The sequence below is a fragment of the Coregonus clupeaformis genome, chromosome 34 (genome assembly GCF_020615455.1).
Source record: "Coregonus clupeaformis isolate EN_2021a chromosome 34, ASM2061545v1, whole genome shotgun sequence".
Taxonomy (NCBI): Eukaryota; Metazoa; Chordata; class Actinopteri; order Salmoniformes; family Salmonidae; genus Coregonus; species Coregonus clupeaformis.
Window position 1 is genome coordinate 40,793,525 of NC_059225.1, and position 25,858 is coordinate 40,819,382.

The 25,858-nt window shown below is 41.9% G+C and overlaps 1 protein-coding gene across 1 annotated transcript in view; it reads right to left on the bottom strand.

Moving 5' to 3' along the window:
• The window catches only part of LOC121538950 (ALK tyrosine kinase receptor-like), an 81,268-nt gene extending 55,764 nt beyond the window's left edge, over positions 1 to 25,504 (bottom strand). The window contains exons 1-3 of the mRNA XM_041847107.2: positions 25,480 to 25,504; positions 16,136 to 16,270; positions 883 to 1,048 (exon numbers count right to left, since the gene is read on the bottom strand). Of these exons, the coding sequence (XP_041703041.2) occupies positions 883 to 1,048; positions 16,136 to 16,270; positions 25,480 to 25,504 (326 nt within the window). The remainder of the gene's footprint in view (positions 1 to 882; positions 1,049 to 16,135; positions 16,271 to 25,479) is intronic.
• Positions 25,505 to 25,858: the final 354 nt, after the last annotated feature.

Sequence of the window (25,858 nt, forward strand, 5' to 3'; positions counted from 1 at the left end):
ACAGACAGACAGACAGACAGACAGACAGACAGACAGACAGACAGACAGACAGACAGACAGACAGACAGACAGACAGACAGACAGACAGACAGACAGACAGACAGACAGACAGACAGACAGACAGACAGACAGATAGATAGATAGATAGATAGATAGATAGATAGATAGATAGATAGATAGATAGATAGATAGATAGATAGATAGATAGATAGATAGATAGATAGATAGATAGACAGATAGATAGATAGATAGATAGATAGATAGATAGATAGATAGATAGATAGATAGATAGATAGATAGATAGATAGATAGATAGATAGATAGATAGATAGATAGATAGATAGATAGATAGATAGAGACACTCATGCACAGACACTATCTCCTAATTTCCTTTTCTCCATCGGCACTGACATTACATAACTGGGCAGGTGAAAGCAATTCTGTATTGGGCATCCTCCTAAGGAAGTCAATTTAGACTATTGAGATGCAGCCCCTGTTTTACATCTACCATGAAAGGAAGCTAATTTAGACTATTGAGATTGAGACTGTGTGCTACACCTACCATTAAAGCCAAGTTAGACTATTAAGATTCAGCATATGTGCTACATCTACCAAGCCAATTCAAACTATCGAGATTCAGCCTGTGTTACACCTACCATGAAAGGAAGCCAGTTTACACTGAGATTCAGTCTATACTGTACTATATGTTACACCTATTATGAAAGGAAGCCAGTTTACACTGAGATTCAGTCTATACTGTACTATATGTTACACCTATCATGAAAGGAAGCCAGTTTAGACTGAGATTCAGTCTATATGTTACACCTACCATGAAAGGAAGCCACTTAAGACCATTGAGATGCAGCCAGTGTTTTGATTTACCTGTAGCTGCCAGTCTCCGGCACCCTCCAGATTTGGATGCCTTTGAATGGGCTTCTGGTTGCCACGGTAACCTTGACGTTGCTGTTCCGATAGGAGCTGCTACACTGGGTTGGGGTGGGCCCCTCCGAACCCACTGCCCCACAAGTATGAAAGGCCCATTTTGTGTCTGTAAAACACATTGTTTACACATACATGAACATTTGCATACACACACGTACACACACATGAACACATATGCACACGCACACACTTGCATGCACACATGCAAGCACACACACACACACACCCACAGGCAAATGAAGACACTCATCATTCAGAACACTGTTCAAACTCATCACATTTCCCATCACACAAATTTTGCCTCATCTTTCATTCCACTTCACCAAACCCCCCAACACTATATAGTCTCACATCAATAAACCCCAACACACTGAAATGGCAGAAATCATTTTACCTCTGACTCCTGGTTGTGAGCGAGATATAACAGAATGAATTAAATAAGCATCTTCATCATATTTCACTGCAGTTAAAAATGCCAATACTATCATCACTGTCTGAAGAAAACCTCCAAACTCCATTTTTTTCATTTGCATTTTTCATATGATTTGAAAGCAATAAATCCCCTATATGTACTCTAAACATTTCATGACTCTAGGACCAATAATATGTCTTCCAAATAGCTTCTGAAGTGGCGTGTTTGTATGTTTGTAATCTCTGACCGTTTTCTAAATCCTTTGAAAAAATACCTGTGAATTTTTAAACATAAATGGTACTGTAGATCTGTCATGATACAACGGGATGTGTGAGATAACGAGCAGCATTAGGAGCAGCATGCTCCGGTGCTTTGGACAAATCACTATTTGACATTTGGCCCATAGACTTGCCAGTAACTTGCAAAGAGAGAGGGTGGAGCTCTTCAATCCAGTTCTGATCCTCGTTCTATCTCTCCTCTGAACACATATGGACCCAGAACTTAATTGAGCATCTGACCTATTACCCGAGACTTTAGTTCTGGGTTAACCGAGATTAGTATGTTTGTGAATGGTAAAATATGGCAGTTTATTTTACAGTTCCTGAAAATTGTCAGTTTCTGAAAAATATGTGGGTGAAATTGTTCTTCTGCCAGCCACGCATTGCCAGGTGACAGACATTTCTCCTCATTTGCAGTGTAATCCCAGGCTGTGGCGAATGGGGAGTTATTATTTGCCTAGATTTGCATGAGATTAGTCTTGTCAGATGGATGTGGCATGACCACAACACTGATTGAGTCACTAAATCCTGATTTGGGGGAACGATGGGAACGGCACCCAGGGAACCGGGAGAGTTTCGTGGTGTTGAAGGCCTCCACTTTCCACCACAATTTGTAGAACTTAACTGGGCATTCAAACTGATTTCGCCATGTTTCACTGTTGTGAATTGAAACAATGGTGAGTACAGTGTTCAGTATGGTTTAACCAGCTTAGAAATGTCTAGGCAGTAAAGAATGATATATAGCACAGCTAGCGTTTGCAGTTGCTTCAGACATTTGATTTACAGTATGTGGACAAGGGTCCAAGTGAAAGTCAAAGTCATTATACGACTACAGTAATGTTTTACATTGTCGGCCATTTTGAATTTGAACAGAGTACAGCATGTTTAGTCAGTGTGGTTCACAAAATTTACAGGAAGGAAAATTAATTTAAACTCTAGGTGTGACTGTAATGGCTTAGGCCTGGGGGTAGGTACCACTGTCAGCGGAAGGTTTGTCGTTGATAACGCCGCCATCTTGGAGCCATAGGAAAAACATTCATATTCATTTTCCCCATTGAGATTTACAAAATCAATGATGTGTACGAAGAAGTATGAAAATGTATGCACTACTAAGGCTAATAACACTGTATTTGATCACCTTTTTGTAAATAATCATAACTTTGAATCTCTAAGCAAAAATGCATCATTGCTGACAACAGACTTGGGATGTGATTCAAACAAACACAGATAAACAACCACTACTGCGAGTGACATTTATAGTAAAGGTGATTTCTGCTTGAGTCGACATCTGCTCCATTTACAGTGAACGCGGTCTGTGAAACCCAGGTCTACATTGGACGGAATCCCGGACTTGGCCTTTAAATTGTCATCCAGATAACTCCCCCACCAGTAAACGCACACACAGGCACACGCAAACACACAAACACAGGTCACGCTCTGCTGAACAAGAAGAAAGGTAAGGAGAGGAACAAGGTGTGTGGTCAATGTTAGATGTGGTTTCTGATTATGTAACTGGGGTATGATCAGATAAAGTAGTAGTCTCTCTCTCTCTGTCTCTCTCTCTCACACACACACACACACGCCCTCTTTCACACACACACACACACACACACACACACACACACACACACACACACACACACACACACACACACACACACACACACACACACACACACACACACACACACACACACACACACACGTTGGGACCACATTTTCCCTCACCCTTAACCTAACCTTAACTCCAAACCCTAACCCTAATCTTAATTCTAACCCTAAACCTAATTGTAACCTAAACTCTAAACCTAACCCCTAAGCCTAAAATAGCCTTTTTACTTGTGGGGACCGGCAACATTTTCCTTGTTTTACTATCCATGTGAGGACTTCTGGTCCCCACACAAAAACACACACACACTTCCTCGCCAGGTGTAATGAGTTTCTCTGTGGCTGCCTGGCACTTAACAAACTAAACAGTATAAATGTCCTGCACTGCCTCTATTTTTTTATAAAGATGTGCTCCCACAGGATCACACACATGTGTAGGAAGGGGAGAGCAAAGCTGTGGTGTGAGCAACAATGGGGAAATGTTTGTTTGAAAATGTTGAAAATAAAATAGCTCTGGAAATGTGCTGTATAAACCAGTTCCATTGGATTATTTGGATCCTTTGTGTCACGGGTTGATGGTCACTAGACTCAATGCTCTATGTTATGTATTAAACTCGTATCCGTTGATAGTGATTGACATCAGACTGGAAGTACACTGAGCCAAAGGCACTCTGATAATGTATCTGTGACGCGGTGCGATTCTGTAGCCAATGATGTTGTGACTTCCTGCAAGCCTCTCGGGCTGGTGTTTACAGAACATATGGTACTGTCTGATTAATATATAAGTGCATTCTCAGAGAATGCCTGTTAGACATTTTCTCTGCTTCTGTGCGGGAGGTGTCTCCATGTTGCAACTTGAATTAAACCAAAATCATTTTGATTGACTTTATCGGCGACTTTATCACCTGAAAATCCCCTTCCTTTCGACACAAATGAGTAGTGAGCATATTAGATTAAGTTTAGCATCTTTCCTACAATTCCTATTGGATAATAATTTATATATTTTGTGGATTTACTTTTTTTTGAAAAAACAAAAGGAGCTGCATTTAACTGACTTGAACTAACTTAACAACTGAATCTCATTTAGATTTTGTGACCTTTGAACTCTGGACTTGACTGAATTGACTGTTGACTTTTGATATGCTTTGATTGCTGGGTATAACCAATACAGAAAGCCTTATTGCATATAATTTTGAGTTGGTTTATGATTTATGCTGCTGCTCTATTGGTGCCATTTCATTACTAATCAAAGCTTCAATCTGCTACTTTAATGGTGTTTTGTTTTTGTGGTGTTTGTGCATATTCATACTGTTTCTATACTGCAGAAAGGTGAAGGGGTCAAACTTTATGTTACACGGTTCCCAATCCTTGCTTTATATAGCACATCTGTTCAGGAAAGGACAGGTGATTGTTATTAACTTTCATGAGCATGAAATAGTCTGATCTGTCTTTCACTAGAGACAGATGGCTATTTAATTCCTCTGTCTCAATATCCACACTGCTAGTATGGGCATTGCATTGGAATATAACCCTAAATGGCTGTTCCACTTCGATTGGCCCATATTGATGCATGAAGGAAGATGAGCATGATTTGAATTGGAGTCTCTAAGAAGTCCACAGTCTATTTAATTTCAGTATTGTATTTCCACATTCGCAGAAACACACACAGAATGTAGTATTGTGGCGCTCAGTATCAGTCTCATGTCTGTCTAGGTGATTAACACCTCTTCCAAACACACAGCTTGCGTCCCAATTGGAACCATATTCCCTGTATAGAGCACTACTTTTGACCAGGGCCCATAGGGAATAGAGTTCCAATTGGGACATAGCCACGAAATAACAACAGCTCGCTAACAAACGACGCCACACAACTGTTTGTTTACCGACTAGTAAACAAATATGTATTCTGTGTGCAGAATGTGGCTAATTAGCTACTAATAACAACGGTGAGAGACAAAAAAATAACATCTTCCCCTGAGCATCTGCATAGTCATTAGGGACCGATTTTTGTTTAGTGCAGCTGTCAATCACTTGCTGTTCTGCTGACAGGAGCCAATCAGATCGCTTCAGTCGGTCTCCTCTTCCTCTGTCCTTGGTGTCGTAGAATAATAGGCATACACACTTTCTCTCAAACGCGACCACATCCACAACTACTGCACCCACTCACACACACTCATTTTGAGGTTAGTGACACGTCCCTTTGCCATCGGGCGGCAAAGTAACCTCATCAACGGAGAGAGTCGGAGAGGGAGCTCTGTTGTTTCCCCCATAGAAACGATGAGTCAGCAGTGAGAGAGTGGTTGCGTCCGAAATGGCACCCTATTCCCTATATAGTGCACAGCTTTTGACCAGAGCCATATGTACAGTTGAAGTCTGAAGTGTACATACACCTTAGCCAAATACATTTAAATACGTTTTTCACAATTCCTGACATTTAATCCTAGTAAAAATTCCCTGTCTTAGGTCAGTTAGGATCACCACTTTATTATAAGAATGTGAAATGTCAGAATAATAGTAGAGAGAATGATTTATTTCAGGTTTTATTTCTTTCATCACATTCCCAGTGGGTCAGAAGTGTACATACACTCAATTAGTATTTGGTAGCATTGCCTTTAAATTGTTTAACTTGGGTCAAACGTTTCGGGTAGCCTTCCACAAGCTTCCCACAATAAGTTGGGTGAATTTTGGCCCATTCCTCCTGACAGAGCTGGTGTAACTGAGTCAGGTTTGTAGGCCTCCTTGCTCGCACACGCTTTTTCAGTTCTACCCACACATTTTCTATACGATTGAGGTCAGGGCTTTGTGATGGCCACTCCAATATCTTGACTTTGTTGTCCTTAAGCCATTTTGCCACAACTTTGGAAGTATGCTTGGGGTCATGGTCCATTTGGAAGACCCATTTGCGACCAAGCTTTAACTTCCTGACTGATGTCTTGAGATGTTGCTTCAATATATCCACATAATTTTCCTTCCTCATGATGCCATCTATTTTGTGAAGTGCACCAGTCCCTCCTGCAGCAAAGCACCCCCACAGCACCGCCGTGCTTCACTGTTGGGATGGTGTTCTTCTGCTTGCAAGGCACCCCCTTTATCCTCCAAACATAACGATAGTCATTATGGCCAAACAATTATATTTTTGTTTAATCAGACCAGAGGACATTTCTCCAAAAAGTACGATCTTTGTCCCCATGTGCAGTTGCAAACCATAGTGTGCCTTTTTAATGGCGGTTTTGGAGCAGTGGCTTCTTCCTTGCTGAGTGGCCTTTCAGGTTATGTCGATATAGGACTCGTTTTACTTTGGATATAGATACTTTGTATATGTTTCCTCCAGCATCTTCACAAGGTCCTTTGCTGTTGTTCTGGGATTGATTTGCACTTTTCGCACCAAAGTACGTTCATCTCTAGGAGACAGAACGTGTCTCCTTCCTGAGTGGTATGACGGCTGCGTGGTCCCATGGTGTTTATACTTGCGTACTATTGTTTGTACAGATGAACGTGGTACCTTCAGGCGTTTGGAAATTGCTCCCAAGGATGAACCAGACCTGTGGAGGTCTACAATTTTTTTTCTGAGGACTTGGCTGATTTCTTTTGATTTTCCCATGATGTCAAGCAAAGAGGCACTGAGTTTGAAGGTAGGTCTTGAAATACATCCACAGGTACACCTCCAATTGACTCAAATTATGTAAATTAGCCTATCAGAAGCTTCTAAAGCCATGACATCATTTTCTGGAATTTTCAAAGCTGTTTAAAAGGCACAGTCAATTTAGTGTATGTAAACTTCTGACCCACTGGAATTGCGATACAGTGAATTATAAGTGAAATAATCTGTCTGTAAACAATTGTTGGAAAAATTACTTGTGTCATGCAAAAAGTAGATGTCCTAACCGACTTGCCAAAACTATAGTTTGTTAACAAGAAATGTGTGGAGTGGTTGAAAAACAAGTTTTAATGACTCCAACCTAAATATATATATAAACATCCGACTTCAACTGTATAGTAGGTAGTTACTGAGAAATGACTTTCTTTGCTCTGAATCAAACCATGAATGGTGTACCCAACCGGGAGGTCAGTTTCTGTTGGAGCGACAATAGGAAACTGGGAACTCGTTATCGCCGCTCTGCTTTCTGACATGCCCTCAACGTGCTGTCGAGGAATATATTGTTCTCTTGCTTCTTTTTAAAAAAATATTCACACCGGAAAGGTACATCAACCAAGTACAAGCTTCTGGCCAGGGGTTCAGTCCTTGCCTCAAGAGATTTCAAAGTTGTACCCATGTTTTTAATGTATGTGTTCCTCACACATGAAGAAGTGAGCAGAAATTATGTTCCTGTATTTCGTCCTTAGCGAAGCGCAAGACAAATGAGGCTGCTCTGGCTGAATTTGTGTAAAACTGGCAGCCCTGCGAATTGTTTGTTGAACCAGTAATTGGGACGATTCTATGTTCATGATTTAGTGTGACAGTGATGGTGAGAGAGGAGGGAGGGGGAGAAGGGAAGTTGGAAGAAAGAAAAGGACTGTGACTATGGACTGTTTTCCCAGTCAAATTAGGCAACAAGTTTCTCTTATGAAATTCCCTCAAATGCACCCTGAAAGCAATGCAATGCCACTGATCTTGGATGGGTAATATCCGGTGACATGTACCCGGATGTCCCCACAGTTTAAAATGCAAGGTGTAGGACAAAGTAACTTGATATCATGTCTTGGGCTTCTGCTCAACAATTATTTTGAAGAGAAAAAAATTGTCCCTGCCAAACTGCCATAGGGGGCAAAGCACATGTGAGCCATCCAGCGGACAATGCAAAAATTCTCAGCATCAGTATGGTGAGATGTTGAGTGAAGCGGAACAGTCACAGAGGCAAACTGAGAGACAGAAGGGAGGCATCAGAGAAAGCACTGGACTGAGAATAGCGCTACCCTTGTAGCAAACTAGTTTCCTCAAATTCCTGCTGTGACCCTTCAACAGCCACATTTCTCCCTTTCCTTCTCATTCTCTGAATCATGGCTGTCGTCTTGTTTGAGGGATCTTTTTCTATTGTGTTCCTTTGGCAGTCAATATCTTAGAATACTAGAATGGACATGAACCTTCGTATGATGGTCTAAAGGTCAGCCATTTTGGTCAGGGTTTTGGTCAACTATGGTTTGCCAGTGCTGTGATAAGATATTGTGTAAAACTAGATGGTAATTTTCCATATAGAAAAATTGTGACTTGCTTCAGCTGTTTAAAATTATTTTTGTGGTAGTGGAAGAAGTTTAAAACGTTTTACTTAAGTGAAGCAGTGAAATATAGTTAAAGTTAAATATATTAAAATATCTGGTCTGATTACTTTGATAGACTACTATATCAACCTAATTACTTTGGACTGTGGGGCAGTTGGATCACATTTAAGACTACTACACTTTCATACACTCTTACTAGAAAACCATAGTATATGCAAACTGTAATAATTATTCATAAGGAATTAGAAAGGTTTTAGGCTATAATTTGGGGAGAGAAATATGATGGTGCCTCTAGTGGAAGAAGTTTGTTTTAGCTATAGTAAGCTCCCATCAACCATACATGTATTTATTTATTGATAAAGCTGTTAATAGAACGTTATGACTGGATGGATATATCAATAAATAGGATATATAATTAAATGGATAGATAAATAAAGTAAGGGCACAGGATGAAAGACCTAATGAATGGATGGATGCAAAGGTAAAGGAAGTTATGGATGAATGGACTTTCGGTCGAATTAGAGTTTTGTTGTGTAAGTCAGTTTGTCTTTCTTTACTCTACACAAAGAATGTTTGAAATAAAAAAAAGTTGTCTCCAATCCTACTTCTCGTTCTAGTCAAGGAATCTTTGAAAGCTCCTTGATTCTAGTGAGTGGCGAGCACAGAATTGCACATCTGCACCGCCAGCTGGATGGGGGCAGTGGCTTCTTCCTTGCTGAGCGGCCATTAAGGTTATGTCGATATAGGACTCGTTTTACTGTGGATATAGATACTTTTGTACCTGTTTACTCCAGCATCTTCACAAGGTTCTTTGCTGTTGTTCTGGGATTGATTTGCACTTTTTGCACCAAAGTACTTCCATCTCTAGGAGACAGAACGCGTCTCCTTCCTGAGCTGTATGACGGCTGTGTGGTCCCATGGTGTTTATACTTGCATACTATTGTTTGTACAGATGAACGTGGTACCGTCAGGCATTTGGAAATTGCTCCCAAGGATGAACCAAACTTTTGGAGGTCTACAATTTTTTTTCTGAGTTCTTGGCTGATTTCTTTTGATTTTCCCATGTCAAGCAAAGAGGCACTGAGTTTGAAGGTAGGTCTTGAAATACATCCACAGGTACACCTCCAATTGACTCAAATTATGTCAATTAGCCCACACAGAGCCCCAGGACAGCAACACAATTAGACCCAACCAAATAATGAGAAAACAAAAAGATAGTTATTTGACACATTGGAAACAATTAACAAAAAAACTGAGCAAACTAGAATGCTATTTGGCCCTAAACAGAGAGTATACAGTGGCAGAATACCTGACCACTGTGACTGACCCAAACTTATGGAAAGCTTTGACTATGTACTGACTCAGTGAGCATTGCTATTGAGAAAGGCCGCCATAGGCAGACCTGGCACTCAAGAGAAGACAGGCTATGTGCACACTGCCCACAAAATGAGGTGGAAACTGAGCTGCACTTCCTAACCTCCTGCCAAATGTATGACCATATTAGAGACACATACAGTGGGGAAAAAAGTATTTAGTCAGCCACCAATTGTGCAAGATCTCCCACTTAAAAAGATGAGAGAGGCCTGTAATTTTCATCATAGGTACACATCAACTATGACAGACAAATTGAGGAAAAAAAATACAGAAAATCACATTGTAGGATTTTTTATGAATTTATTTGCAAATTATGGTGGAAAAAAAGTATTTGGTCAATAACAAAAGTTTCTCAATACTTTGTTATATACCCTTTGTTGGCAAAGACAAAGGTCAAACGTTTTCTGTAAGTCTTCACAAGGTTTTCACACACTGTTGCTGGTATTTTGGCCCATTCCTCCATTTAGATCTCCTCTAGAGCAGTGATGTTTTGGGGCTGTCGCTGGGCAACACGGACTTTCAACTCCCTCCAAAGATTTTAAATGGGGTTGAGATCTGGAGACTGGCTAGGCCACTCCAGGACCTTGAAATGCTTCTTACGAAGCCACTCCTTCGTTGCCCGGGCGGTGTGGTTGGGATCATTGTCATGCTGAAAGACCCAGCCACGTTTCATCTTCAATGCCCTTGCTGATGGAAGAAGGTTTTCACTCAAAATCTCACGATACATGGCCCCATTCATCTCAACCCCATTTAAAATCTTTGGAGGGAGTTGAAAGTCCGTGTTGCCCAGCGACAGCCCCAAAACATCACTGCTCTAGAGGAGATCTAAATGGAGGAATGGGCCAAAATTCCAGCAACAGTGTGTGAAAACCTTGTGAAGACTTACAGAAAACGTTTGACCTGTGTCATTGCCAACAAAGGGTATATAACAAAGTATTGAGAAACTTTTGTTATTGACCAAATACTTATTTTCCACCATAATTTGCAAATAAATTCATTAAAAATCCTACAATGTGATTTTCTCGATTTTCTTTCCTCATTTTTTCTGTCATAGTTGACGTGTACCTATGATGAAAATTACAGGCCTCTCTCATCTTTTTAAGTGGGAGAACTTGCACAATTGGTGGCTGACTGAATACTTTTTTTCCCCACTGTATTTCCCTCAGATTACACAGGTCCACAAAGAATTCGAAAAACAAACCCAATTTTGATAAACTCCCATATCTATTGGGTGAAATACCACAGTGTGCCATCACAGCAGCAATATTTGTGACCTGTTGCACAAGAAAAGGTCAACCAGTGAAGAACAAACACCATTGTAAATAAAACCCATATTTTTGTTGATTTATTTCCCTTTTATAAATTGAAAAAAAGGATCCGATCCTTAACAGGTTAAACAGGTCAACATTCACAAGGCCACGGGCCCGAAGGATTACCAGGATGTGTACTCAGAGCATGCACGGACCAACTGGCAAGTGTCTTTACTGACATTTTCAACCTCTCCCTGACCGAATCTGTAATACCTACATGTTTCAAGCAGACCACCATAGTCCCTGTGCCCAAGAACGCGAAGGTCACCTGCCTAAATGACTACCGCCCCGTAGCACTCACGTTGGTAGCCATGAAGTGCTTGGAAAGGCTGGTCATGGCTCACATCAACACCATCATCCCGGAAAACCTAGACCCACTCCAATTCGCATACCGCCCCAACAGATCCACAGATGACGCAATCTCAACTGCACTCCACATTGCCCTTTCCCACCTGGACAAAAGGAATACCTATGTGAGAATGCTGTTTATTGACTACAGCTCAGCGTTCAACACCATAGTTCCCACAAAGCTCATCACTAAACTAAGGACCCTGGGACTAAACACCTCCCTCTGCAACTGGATCCTGGACATCCTGACGGGCTGCCCCCAGGAAATAAGGGTAGGCAACAACACATCTGCTATGCTCAACACGGGGGCCCCTCAGGGGTGTGTGCTTAGTCCCCTCCTGTACTACCTGCACGACTCCAACACCAACATTAAGTTTGCTGACGACACAATGGTGGTAGGCCTGATCACCGACAATGTTCAGACAGCTTATAGGGAGGAGGTCAGAGACCTGGCAGTGTGACGACAGGACAACAACCTCTCCCTCAACGTGAGTAAGACTGATCCTGGAGCTGATCCTGGACTACAGGAAAAGGAGGGCCGAACACGCCCCCATTTACATCGACAGGGGTGTAGTGGAGCGGGTCGAGAGCTTCAAGTTCCTTGGTGTCCAAATCACCAACAAATTATCATGGTCCAAACACACCAAGACAGTCGTGAAGAAGGCACGACAACGCCTTTTCACTCTCAGGAGACTGTAAAAGATTTGGCATGGGTCCCCAGATCCTCAAAATGTCCTACAGATGCACCATTGAGAGCATCCTGACCGGTTGCATCATCGCCTGGTATGGCAACTGCTCGGCATTTGACCGCAAGGCACTACACAGGGTAGTGCGTACGGCCCAGTACATTACTGGGGCATCATTTGGGACAAGCTTCCTGCCTTCCAGGACCTCTATACTAGGCAGTTTCAGAGAAAGGCCCCAAAAAGTGTCAAAGACTCCAGAAACCCAGTCATAGACTGTTCTCTCTGCTACTGCACTGCAAGCGGTATCGGAGCACCAAGTCTAGGTCCAAAAGTCTCCTTAACAGCTTCTACCCCCAAGCCATGAGACTGCTGAACAATTAATCAAATGGCCACCCGGACTATTTGCATTGAACATCCCCCCTTTGTTTTTACACTGCTGCTACTCACTGTTTATTTTCTATGCATAGTCACTTTACCCCTACAGTGCCTTGCAAAAGTATTCATCCCCCTTGGTGTTTTTCCTATTTTGTTGCATTACAACCTGTAATTTAAATAGATTTTTATTTGGATTTCATATAATGGACATACACAAAATAGTCCAAATTGGTGAAGTGGAATGAAAAAAATAATGTGTTTCAACAAATTCGAAAAAATGAATTACGGAAAAGTGGTATTCACCCTCTTTGCTATGAAGCCCCTAAATAAGATATGGTGCAACCAATTACCTTCAGCAGTCACATAATTAGTTAAATAAAGTCCACCTGTGTGCAATCTAAGTGTCACATGATCTGTCACATGATCTCAGTATATACTGTATACACCTGTTCTGAAATGCCCCAGAGTCTGCAACACCACTAAGCAAGGGGCACCACCAAGCAAGCGGCAACATGAAGAGCAAGGAGCTCTCCAAACAGGTCAGGGACAAAGTTGTGGAGAAGTACAGATCAGGGTTGGGTTATAAAAAAAATATCTGAAACTTTGAACATCCCACGGAGCACCAAAATTATTCAAAAATTGAAAGAACATGGCACCACAACAAACCTGCCAAGAGAGGGCCACCCACCAAAACTCACGTACCAGGCAAGGAGGGTATTAATCAGAGAGACAACAAAGAGACTAAAGATAACCCTGAAGGAGCTGCAAAGCTCCACAGCGGACATTGGAGTATCTTACCATAGGAACACTTTCATCCGTACACTCCACAGAGCTGGGCTTTACGGAAGAGTGGCCAAAAAAAAGCCATTGCTTAAAGAAAAAAATAAGCAAACACTTTTGGTGTTCGCCAAAAGGCATCTGGGAGACTCCCTAAACATATGGAAGAAGGTACTCTGGTCAGATGAGACTCAAATTGAGCTTTTTGGCCATCAAGGAAAACGCTATGTCTGGCGCAAACCCAACACCTCTCATCACCCCGAGAACACCATCCCCACAGTGAAGCATGTTGTTGGCAGCATCATGCTGTAGGGATGTTTTTCATCGGCAGGGACTGGAAAACTGGTCAGAATTGAAGGAATGATGGATGGCACTAAATACAGGGAAATTCTTGAGGGAAACCTGTTTCAGTCTTCCAGAGATTTGAGACTGGGACGGAGGTTCATCTTCCAGCAGGACAATGACCCTAAGCATACTGCTAAAGCAACACTCAAGTGGTTTAAGGGGAAACATTTAAATGTCTTGGAATGGCCTAGTCAAAGCCCAGACCTCAATCAAATTGAGAATCTGTGGTATGACTTAAAGATTGCTGTACACCAGCGGAATCAATCCTACTTGAAGGAGCTGGAGCAGTTTTGCCTTGAAGAATGGGCAAAAATCTCAGTGGCCAGATGTGCCAAGCTTATAGAGACATACCCCAAGATACTTGCAGCTGTAATTGCTGCAAAAGGTGGCTCTACGAAATATTGATTTGGGGGGGGGGGGGGGGCGAATAGTTATGCACACTCAAGCCCTAATGAACATGGCCAAGGGTTAAAAATATTTTGCATCTTCAAAGTGGTAGGCATGTTTTGTAAATCAAATGATACAAACCCCCCAAAAATCCATTTTAATTCCAGGTTGTAAGGCAACAAAATAGGAAAAATGCCAAGGGGGGTGAATACTTTCGCAAGCCACTGTACTTACATGTACATATTACTTAAATGATCTTGACTAACCTGTAGCCCCGCACATTGACCCCCTGTATATAGCCTCATTCTTTTATTGTGTTACTTTTTTTACTTTAGCTTATTTAGTAAATATTTCCTTAACTCTATTTTCTTAATACTGCATTGTTGGTTAAGGGCTTGTAAGTAAGCATTTTACGGGAAGGTCAACACCTGTTGTATTCGGCGCATGTGGCAAATACAATTTGATTTGATTTGATTTGAGTTCTTTGTATATATACATAAAAAATGATGCTGATTCATGATTTCAACTGGCTGAGAAAAGCTGCCTACCTGTCTGTCTCATCCCGACTCCTGACACGTTCATTACTTTTGGACAGCTGGAGATCGAATTTTAATATTGAAACAATGTTACAAATGTCGGAGAGACAGAGAGCAAGGTTTATACAAATCTCCGCTGTTGAAAACTAAATGTTAGTCTACAAGAAATGTGAGCTAAATCTAGATGCTTTTATAGTGGAGATTAAGTTTATAAATTGGCTGTCTGGGCTGATGAGACTGTTGATTGCGCAGTCAGATGGAACAGAGTATTTTTGACTTTATGTTTTGTTTACCCCATATGTAACTCTGTGTTGTTGTTTTTATCGCACTGCTTTGCTTTATCTTGGCCAGGTCGCAGTTGTAAATGAGAACTTGTTCTCAACTGGCTTACCTGGTTAAATAAAGGTGAAATATATATATATATTTTTATAGGCATTTTAACGTCATAGATTTAGCCGGTGGTAACTTGTGGAATAGACACCAGCTGGAATGCGGTTTTAACCAATCAGCATTCAGGATTAGACCCACCCGTTGTATAATGAAGGACAATGACTGCAAGAGAGTGTGTTAGCATTAGGCTGTTGCTAAGAAGTCTTGATTGAACAGCGAATTTGACTCCTTGCAATGATACTGAAGGGAGCGTCATAAACACCATCTTGTTGCTTGGAGGAGTAAACAAGATGTTGATGAATGCAATTACTCTGAGATTCCCATAGTATAAGAACACTGGCATCAGCAGCCAGATAGGTATTTATTTTGTCTGCGGTGGCGCAATTGGCTCGAAGACAAAGCGACAAGACAGAACATGATTACCTCGATGATTATACTCCTGGAGTCAGTGTTGCGTGCTGTGTAAAATGTATTCAGTCCAAATGATCTAAAAGGAGCCAATTCCAGCTCTGCACTATCCACAGTGTTAATTTATGTAGTAGCTCAGTGGTTGGAAGAATCTAAGGTGGAAAATGTCAGCACTTCAAAACTGTCAGTCCTGCTCCATTTAATCCTAAGTGAGATATACAGTTACAGACGTGGGGATGAATCCAGTAGTTGGGACACTTACTTTGTTTGAGGTAAAAGCACTGTGCCTTTTAATAATAATAATATGCCATTTAGCAGACGCTTTTATCCAAAGCAACTTACAGTCATGTGTGCATACATTTTTGTGTATGGGTGGTCCCGGGGATCGAACCCACTACCTTGGCGTTACAAGCGCCATGCTCTACCAGCTGAGCTACAGAGGACCACAGCACTTTTCACAGCACGTGTGGAGTGAGTGTGAATAGAAGTCTGCCTGGGTAAGTGTGTGTGTGTATTTGTGTGTGTGTGTGTGTGTGTGTCTGTGAGCGTGTGCTTGTCAGTGAGCAAGCAGAGAGAGGATAGGAGAGAGTGTCTGTGTGTGGGAGTAGAGAACATTGTTCTAGCTTGAGATCAGCGATAAAAATGTATCATCTTCCCTCTCAGACTGCCTTTTCTGTATATTACAAATACAGTGCCTATGCCTGAGACAATCACAACTATATGACAACAGGTGGACACTTACAGGCAGTCAGAGTTGGATGGTCTGACAAGGTTCTTGAGTTTCCATTGGACGGGGTGGTTGTTTTGATGTTCTGATTGGTTGGTTTCAGTGGCAGTTTAGTGTTGCTGGTTACCGTAGGAGGAAATTCGCCATTGGCTGAGGAGAGAAACAGACAAATAGCAACTTAGTGCCATTCTTTGCAAGCCATATCTATCCACAGCTCTCTAAATGCCAAACAGTTGAAAATAAGCAGGGTTGTGTTCATTAGGGACCAAACGAAAGAAAACAAACTGAGACGGATGGGGACTACCTAGACTTGTCCAATAAGAAATGCTCATTTTCATTTTCCGTTGCAAAATATTTAAACACAAGGGTTAAGCTTGGTGAATATTTGGCTGGATAACCCAATGACTGTATATATGAATGGACAAAGCCATCTGTCATGTGACACCATTCATTCCTAAGTGAAGACGCAATAGCACATTGAAGCCTAATGAAGTCGGTTAAGATGGTGTCTCATGGAGACATAACATGCACAGTTTGAGCTACTCCAGGAAGTGACTTTGCAGGCTAGTTCAGTGTTCTCATTGAGTAACTCAAGTTGAAGGCAGACCGGGGTACTGCAGGCTGCCATTAGCAACAAATCAAATCAAATCAAATTTTATCTGTCACGAGCCTAATACAACAGGTGTAGACCTTACCGTGAAATACTTACTTACAAGCCCTTAACCAACAATGCCGTTTTAAGAAAATAGAGTTAAGAAAATATTTACTAAATAAACTAAAGTAAAATAAAAAATCTATAAAAATTAATGATCCTTATAACTTCTTATGTATATGATTTTAAAAGAATCGGTTGAAGACATACATCTGGTGTATTAGAAGCAATTATTGGTACCATGATTGTCTTAGAATTTTTTTTTATACAAAGATTGACCACGAAGATTGGCATTTTTCCATTCACTATAATGGGGGTCCTGTTTTCTGCAAACAATGCTTGCAGTACAGCGGTCGGCCTTGAACTTCCCACAGGGCGGTTTTTCTCCCCTGAGATATCCCCTATCTGAAGTTGCACGCTGTTGGTTTGTCCAGTAGGGGGCACTCTTTCCTCAAGACCAAAAGAGATTGATATAGTGGTAGTGGGTAGGGGGTGCTTAAATCCAACTCCACCCAATCTTCCTCCATCCCTAGGTTGCTAAGCAATTCGGTCCGGGGCTTTCATACCACTAGTTCAACCCAATCAAGCCTCTGGACAGACCAACCACCTCAAATTACCCCAAGGCCTAAGATCATAAAGCTCACAAGTGCCTTGATCTTTTTCACCTCAACTTCTAACCCAGAAATACATTTCCCAGGTAAAAGGAGAGTTGATTAGGTATTGCTACTTTGGATATTAGGTACTAGACTTTTCAGAGGCTGTAAAGTGGGCCTGTCAGGAGGGCTATGACGATATGGGACTGCATACTGGACTTCTGGTTAAAACCCACACCGACCATGGTGCAGTGGGGAAGAGGACAGTGCTCTTTCCATTAATCAGCTGCCAGGACCAGGGGTAAATCCCAGTCTCTGATTAGTCTCAGCAGAATATAAACTGGCAGAGGCAAGGTAGAAATAGCCAATTACCACCTCTGATCATAAGGGATTTGACATTCCTCAAGAAATGATACAACAGACCAACCGTTCATAAAAAGGTAACAAAAACGGCATGATTGTTGAATTAAAATATCAAAATGGTGAAATAGTCATTTACAATTTCATGGAATGGTTATTATCAGTGGAAACCAATGTGGTTAATAGTCTCTAAAACCCTTCTAAAGTCAAAATGTTCCATTTAAAAGTTGGAAGAATAGTTCTGATTAACTATCCAATGTCAGTGTCGGTGTGCGAAAAACAACATCAGACCAGAGTCCTTGTCATATCCATGTGAGATCCATTCAATTGTTAATAGCCAAGTTATATCATACCTGCTTCTCTCAGTCACTTGTGAACATACTCTTTGAGCAACTGTGACATTTTGTCCATGAAAGGGACTGTAATCTATCTGTCTGATGTCTGTATTAGAATTTTATGAGCACTCCGAATATCTTTCTTCACCTTTACAAATGTCCCACAAATCCAAAGATTTTTTTATATAACATTTTGTTTTGACCTTGATCAAAAACTGTCTAAGTTAGAAGACCAATGTAAGTTGTCTGAGTAAAAGACTACTGGTGGACATATCTGCAGAACTCTTCCTGAACAGAAATAACTGGCAATTTACTAAGAAAATGCATGGTAAAATGGCAACACAAGAATTACTTCATTAAATCAAGCAGCATTAGGCGCCAATTGGTTACCAATTGTTTTTGAATTCTGTCAAATAGGTACAGTATGGGTACCCTAGTAAATAACAGTACTGTAAAAAAATAAGAAATAAAAACTCCTACCAATGGTGTTCTACCAGCCAGCAGGACTCAGAGGTCAAGGCTGTGGTCACCACACCACGGAGAGTAGAGAGTCTATGACATCTTATTGATCGCCATCACCCACATCCCGCATCCTTATTTCGCCACCTTCTGCTGCAATCACAAACCTCTGTAACCACTCTATGTGTGGTCACCAGGCCTCTGTCCTTCAAGAGACCAGCCTCCACAGTCATCAATTAAACAGTTGGTTACAGTATACTGCTAAAAAGGTGCTTTGCAGGTCTATATAGAGTATTTTGCAGGGCCATATATGAAGCTTGCCCTAGAACCCTTTTTGGTTTTATATAGCGCATTTTCTTCTAGCAGTGAAGCCACTGCAGAGCGGGCATTTTGTTCTATATTAAATGTCTTGCAGAGTGAACAACTGAAACAAGTTTATGATATGACAAAAATAAATCACCAAAACAAAGCATTTTCTGTTTTGGCGCCAGATGGTCAATCAGTTTTCTTTGAGAATGAAGAAGGAAGTAAGGCTATCCCAGATGGATGTAGCGACTCGGGAACGGTGTGGTCGCACAAACAATCTACTTCCCTTTCCTCCAACATAATGCCACTAATTAGACAAAACAAACGTGGTCCTTTTATATTACATACTTACCACAGAGCAGCTTCTAAAGGACCGCGCCTTTCAGCCCCAGATACATAATCTATCCATCTCTGGGAAGAGCACCGAGGACTCTGTTTGCGACTAGATCGTCTGAATATCAAGTCGAGAGCTGACTGCATGTTTCTTAATTATGATGACAGGCCACATGAGTTTCCTGCGTCGTGTTGGCTTGCCAGCTCTTACTGGCTTGCTGAAAAGACATTCATTTTCCCCCACAAATCGTTCCACGGATATAATGGGACATTGTGAAAAAGGTCTACCTTTCATCTTTGTCTCTTTAATCATCTGCTAAAAACACATCCCTTTCAGTTCCCTCAACCCAGCTCCTCCGCCACCACTACCTCCTCGGGCTGAACTGCTCTCGTTCATCACAATATGGCAGGGGCCTCCCACCACAGCTGTGCGCTGTACGTACTGACTCTAGACCATGGTTTTTGGTCCAAGCAATGGGCTGGAACAAAAAGAAAACACATACTGGGATGCGAAACCAGCCATGTCGTTCAAGATTGAGGTCGACCTGAGGACTTGAGTGCCTAAACTTAACCCTTAATTTAGAAATTTGACGTTTGAAGAAATGGAACGCTACAGAACAGCAGGAGCAACAAAAACATTTAGAAATTTGACATTTGGAGCAACTTCGAAATGTGATGTTTGGAGAACGTGGAAGAACGTATAATTGTGGAAAACATGGGACTGACGTCCATTTTCTTTGCCAGGTCAACACAAATAGTTCCTACAGTATGTTGTCTATATTACTAACAAGATTTTCTTAAACATTGATTTTATACTTCATTTGACAGAAGTTCTTTGTCAGCTTCAAGCAAACAGTTCCTGGGCTTTATTTTCGGCTGGCGCTAAGGAGGCGCAAGTGTCAAACGTATGCTAGTTTGCAATTTTGTCATGTAAAAACTGGCGCACTGGCATTTTCCAGCCCTAACGCCAGGTTCAGCAATTTACCTGTCTAACATCAGCTTGCTTGCTCTGAGGTGGGAGGGGTGGCAATATTTGAGGTGTCTCCTTAAACTGAAATTAGGCGAACTACTAGAAATTTGTCAACCAGGAAATGGTGGAGTGATTTCTGAATATTCCACCTTTTAAAACTTCCCATTAGCGCTGCATGAAATTGTCACTTTTGCGCTTGTTTTATGTGACAAAACAAGCAACGCATAGTGTACAGAATCATTGTACCATCTAAACCATTGTGAAATATATTTTCAATAACTACAAATATTGTATTTTCAGCTGTTTGAAGCTGGTGTACAAAACCGAAAGTACAAGACACAGAAAGTACATTTATGAACAGGAAGTATAGGAATAGCGCACATAGAACAGGTCTACCACTTCTTTGACTTGCTTTCAATGAGAATGACAGATCTATAACTCAGAATTCTATGTGAAGTTGGTCGGGTCGCCCAAAAAGTTACACATTGCAGCTTTAAGACCCACAAAAAGCAGGTCTTAATGGTAACACAGTTGATAAATGCATGGATTTTGAGAGTGGAAGCGCAGCCTATCCAGCCATGACGCACAGTTTCCATGGAAGGATAGATGTGCCTTTTGTGCTGGTGAATCTAGTATTTTGAAAGATTTAAAAAACGATTGGTTTCCCACCATTTCGTTTAATTTGATAAAAAAAACAAGCATAGCCTACCCTCCCCTTAATCAAGGCTGGTTTAGCAGCATCACATAGGTATGTATTTTTATCCTGGCCATTAGCCAAAAGTAGCCTTTGAATAAAGGGGTTAAATGGTCTACTGAGAATGCTTTGGAATATTTTGGAGGTTTTAGATTTTAGATTATTCACAATTCACATACCTGCATTTCGCTTGTTCAAGTAGGGTATCCATACCCATTTTTAAAGAGCGCCCCTCGTCCGATTACCAAAGACATGCTCCTCACTATTCAGTCCTCATATAATGCCATATCAACGGCAGATTTCTTTGAGAATGTGCCTTGCACATAGGCAACGATACAATTGACAGGAGCCTATGTTACGATCGTCGTACGGAATAGACCAAGGCGCAGCGTGATGAACGAACATGTTTATTTATCTATAGTGATAAATACTGACAATGAACAAAAACAACAAACGACTCGTAACGTCCTAGGTAACATAGACCAACACGGAACAAGAACCCACAAACACAAAGGGAAAAACAGACAGTTTAAATATGGCTCCCAATCAGAGACAACCGGACCGGACCGGGCTGACGATGCGCACCCCTGGCTTGGTGCGTGGAGCCGGAACGGGCCTCACCGGACTGACGACTCGCACCCCTGGCTTGATGCGTGGAGCAGCAACGGGCCGGACCGGGCTGATGATGCGCACCCCTGGCTTGGTGCGTGGAGCCGGAACGGGCTTTACCGGGCTGACGACTCGCACCCCTGGCTTGGTGCGTGGAGCTGCAACGGGTTTTACCAGGCTGACGACTCGCACCCCTGGCTTGGTGCGAGTAGCAGGAACGGGCTGGACCAGGCTGACGACTCGCACCCCTGGCTTGGTGCGAGTGGCAGGAACAGGCTGGACCAGGCTGACGACTCGCACCCCTGGCTTGGTGCGAGTGGCAGGAACAGGCCGGGCCTGGCTGGCGACGCGCACCGTAGGCTTGGTGCGAGTGGCAGGAACAGGCCGGGCCGGGCTGGCGACGCGCACCGTAGGCTTGGTGCGAGTGGCAGGAACAGGCCGGGCCGGGCTGGCGACGCACATCGTAGGTTTGGTGCGAGGAGCAGGAACAGGCCGGGCCGGGCTGGCGACGCGCACCGTAGACTTGGTGCGAGTGGCAGGAACAGGCCGGGCCGGGCTGGCGACGCGCACCGTAGATTTGGTGCGAGTGGTAGGAACAGGCCGGGCCGGGCTGGCGACGCGCACCCTAGACTTGGTGCGAGTGGCAGGAACAGGCCGGGCCGGGCTGGCGACGCACACCGTAGGCTTGGTGCGAGGGGCAGGAACAGGCAGGACCGGGCTGGCGACGCGCACCGTACATTTGGTGCGAGGGGCCGTAACAGGCCGGACCGTACTGGGGACACACACCACTGGCTCTACCCCGGGATCTGGAACGGGCCGGACCGGACTGGTAACACACCCCAGTACCTCTCGCCGTGCCTCTAAACCTTCTTTCCCTACTTTGACCAGTGGCCCCCGTAACCTGGTGGCCTTCTGAATACGCCCCTTTTCTGCCTCCGTCAGCCCCGTCGTCCATGCCCTGTGCCCCCCCCTAATTTTTTTTGGGGGTTGCCTCTCGTCAGCCCGACGACGACACTGATCACGCCGTTGCTCCTCTCTCCGTCGCCTCTCTACTGTCTCACTCCATGGCCGGCGATCCATCCCGGCCAGGATTTCCTCCCAGGTCCAGGACCCCTGCCCGTCTAAGATCTGCTCCCACGTCCAGGCTGCCTGCTCCTGGACACGCTGCTTGGTCCTGTGATGGTGGGTTCTTCTGTCACGATCGTCGTACGGAATAGACCAAGGCGCAGCGTGATGAACGAACATGTTTATTTATCTATAGTGATAAATACTGACAATGAACAAAAACAACAAACGACTCGTAACGTCCTAGGTAACATAGACCAACACGGAACAAGAACCCACAAACACAAAGGGAAAAACAGACAGTTTAAATATGGCTCCCAATCAGAGACAACCAGCCACAGCTGACACTCGTTGCCTCTGATTGGGAGTCACTCAGGCCAACATAGAAATAAACAAACTAGAACTCCCAACATAGAAACAGAACACATAGAATGAACACACCCTGGCTCAACATATAGAGTCCCAGAGCCAGGGTGTGACAGCCTAGTATTTTCTATAGACGTGCAAATGTTATGCGCAAAGAAATGAAGGCCGGATTTTTAAACTCTCTCAATGGTTAAAGTAGTAAGAAATAGATGTTATTGTTGTAAAAAAAACGGGTGTGAATCATTTACTATCATCTTAAATCGAAATATTGTCACATCATTATTTTGACATTGGGAATTATTTAATATTACGCTAAATTCCCTATGGTAGACAGAACGTCTTAGTACATTGCATAAACTAACCTTTTCACCACACAAGAATGACAGGAAATACACATCCTTTTTACATCAGATTGGTGGTGTTAATATAACATTTTATATTCATCACAATCTTACAAATTCGATTGCTTGAAACAGGTCAGTATCTTTGGTTTAGTGCCAGTGATTTTGTCATATGCGCCTGTCCGTAGTGGGACTTAGAATGCAGCTGTGATTTTCAGACCATGTGGCAAGAAGAAATGTGGGCGCTCCTCCTATACACGTCTCTGGCCTCACATGAATTTGCTGATTTGAGGGTTAAGCTATTATTCAAATGAAAGCCAACCCCTGTCGCTATTTAGAAACCGATGTGAGGTGATGAATCATTGAAATGGTCCTCTGTAGCTCAGCTGGTAGAGCACGGCGCTTATAACGCCAAGGTAGTGGGTTCGATCCCCGGGACCACCCATACACAAAAAAATGTATGCACGCATGACTGTAAGTCGCTTTGGATAAAAGCGTCTGCTAAATGGCATATTATTATTTATTATTATTATTATTATAAATTATCCAGTCAAAAAAGTGTTGTTACCTTCTTCGTATTGGCTGAGTTAATAAATGGCTACTACAGGCTCTCATTTATAAACTGGTATGTAGTATACCCAAGTTCATTGAGATGTATCTGTTAGAAAAGCGCAAATGGTACATGTTGCTGCAGTTATTGTCCCAGTTTCATTATAAATATCGATGTGAGTGGTTAATTTGCGCACACTATTGATTACAGTAGAACAAGCTAATAATTTCCAGTCTAGAGTGACCGCCTGGTAAATATTGGTGCGTGAGCAGTTTATAAGGTACTGATTTAGCAAAATACAAGTTATCTGAACACAAATGTGACGTGTGTGTCGGGAGTAATTTGTATGTCTTGTCTTCAACATGTCAAAACGTATTCAGCATATTAATTATGATTTTGGACATTAAAACCGGTGTTTTGACACTGGGCTATAAATAACAAATTCATGAAAACAGGAATCAGCAACTGTATAATTTTCAAGTTATGTTTAAGGAATATAAATGATTATTTTAACATTATTTTCCAACATGAATCTACTTAATTAGGCGAAAACTACTGAATGAGGTAAAAAAATAACTTGCTATAATGTATTGTTTATGATGATATAAGTGAAATCATAAAAATATGTTTGTCCTGCTTAGTAGTAGTCTCTGAAGTCAGACTCCAAGGGTAGAGCTCCCCACTACGATGTGTAGCACCCACCTGGGTGAAGCCACGACAGCCACGAAGGAGCCAGAAAAGCACACTGCACATCAGTCCAGAGTAGTCCACCTTGAAGCTAACCACTGGAGAAAACTACTCAAAACTTCAACTTCAAACATCATCCCTTTACTTCGAATAAAAACATAGCTAGCTAGCTAATTTGCTAGCAAGTTAGCTAGCTAGCTAAGCTTCTTGATGACAGTGAACCATTAGTTAGGGGAAACCAACTGACTTGCCCGTCATGCCATGCCAAAAGCTAGCAAATTAGCTAACAAAGAATTTAAAATTGAACAAAAAAACTGAATCAAAAATACTTTACAGGAGCATAGTCTGCTATTCCGGTGCCATGGCAATGATGGAACCAGATTGTGTTCATCATTTATTAATCATTACTCTCACATTTATAAACCATTTACTAATCATTAGTAAAGTGTTTTTGCAGCCCCTAATCTAGTGAGTGCTATTTATGCTTTATAAATACTTTATACATGTTTTGAATGACCAGCGTAATTTCTCACAAAAAGATGGGCATGCCATTGGTAGACATTCCAGCAGTAACTAGTAAAATAATAATCACACAACACAGGTTATTTAAGGAAATATATATATATATACATTTGTGAATAATTAACTTACTAACATTTACAAACATGTGAGTAATGATTAATACATTATGAGAACTGTTTTAAATGCCTTAAAACATTTGTTTAAATGCCTTATGAATGGGTTATTACAGACCCTTAAAGATATACTCCATTAATGTTTTAACTTTTCCTGTTGAAAAGCGATATCCTAAGTATAAATACAGTAAAGTACACATGCTAAAAGTTAAAATAATATGTTTTGAGCAAAATAGTGTTTTTTAGATACAACTGCAAACTTCAAGGAATAGGGCATTCAAGGGGTTGGTTTGATGGGAAGTTTGGAACTCATAGGCCTCCCCCTTACTTGAGGAAAAATAGAGAAGCAATAGAGAACAAACGAGGAAAGACCCACCCCCCACTTGTGCTATGTCATGACTTACCTGGACCACCTATTGAGATGTGCATTTTGTTAAGTAATTTAGGTGTTAAATGAGGTGAAAAGGAGACTGGAGTGCCACTTTAAAATAAATTCTTAACAGTAAAGGTAAACAAACACTGTATTAAAAACATGATTAAAACTATAATTTTGATATCATGGATATCATGGATGGTCAGTCCTTGTCTCCATAGCTCTGTCTTTGAATTTGAGAGTTACATTTCTCCAGCCCCATCCCCCCGCTTTTTACCTAAATAGTGGTGGGGAGGACGCTTTAATTGTTTCAAAAGCTGACTTCCACTTTAAGGAAAGTTTTACTTGCAATGTGATATGTGGTTGTGGTCTCTCTGGATAAGTAAATGTAATGTGTTGCTGATATTACT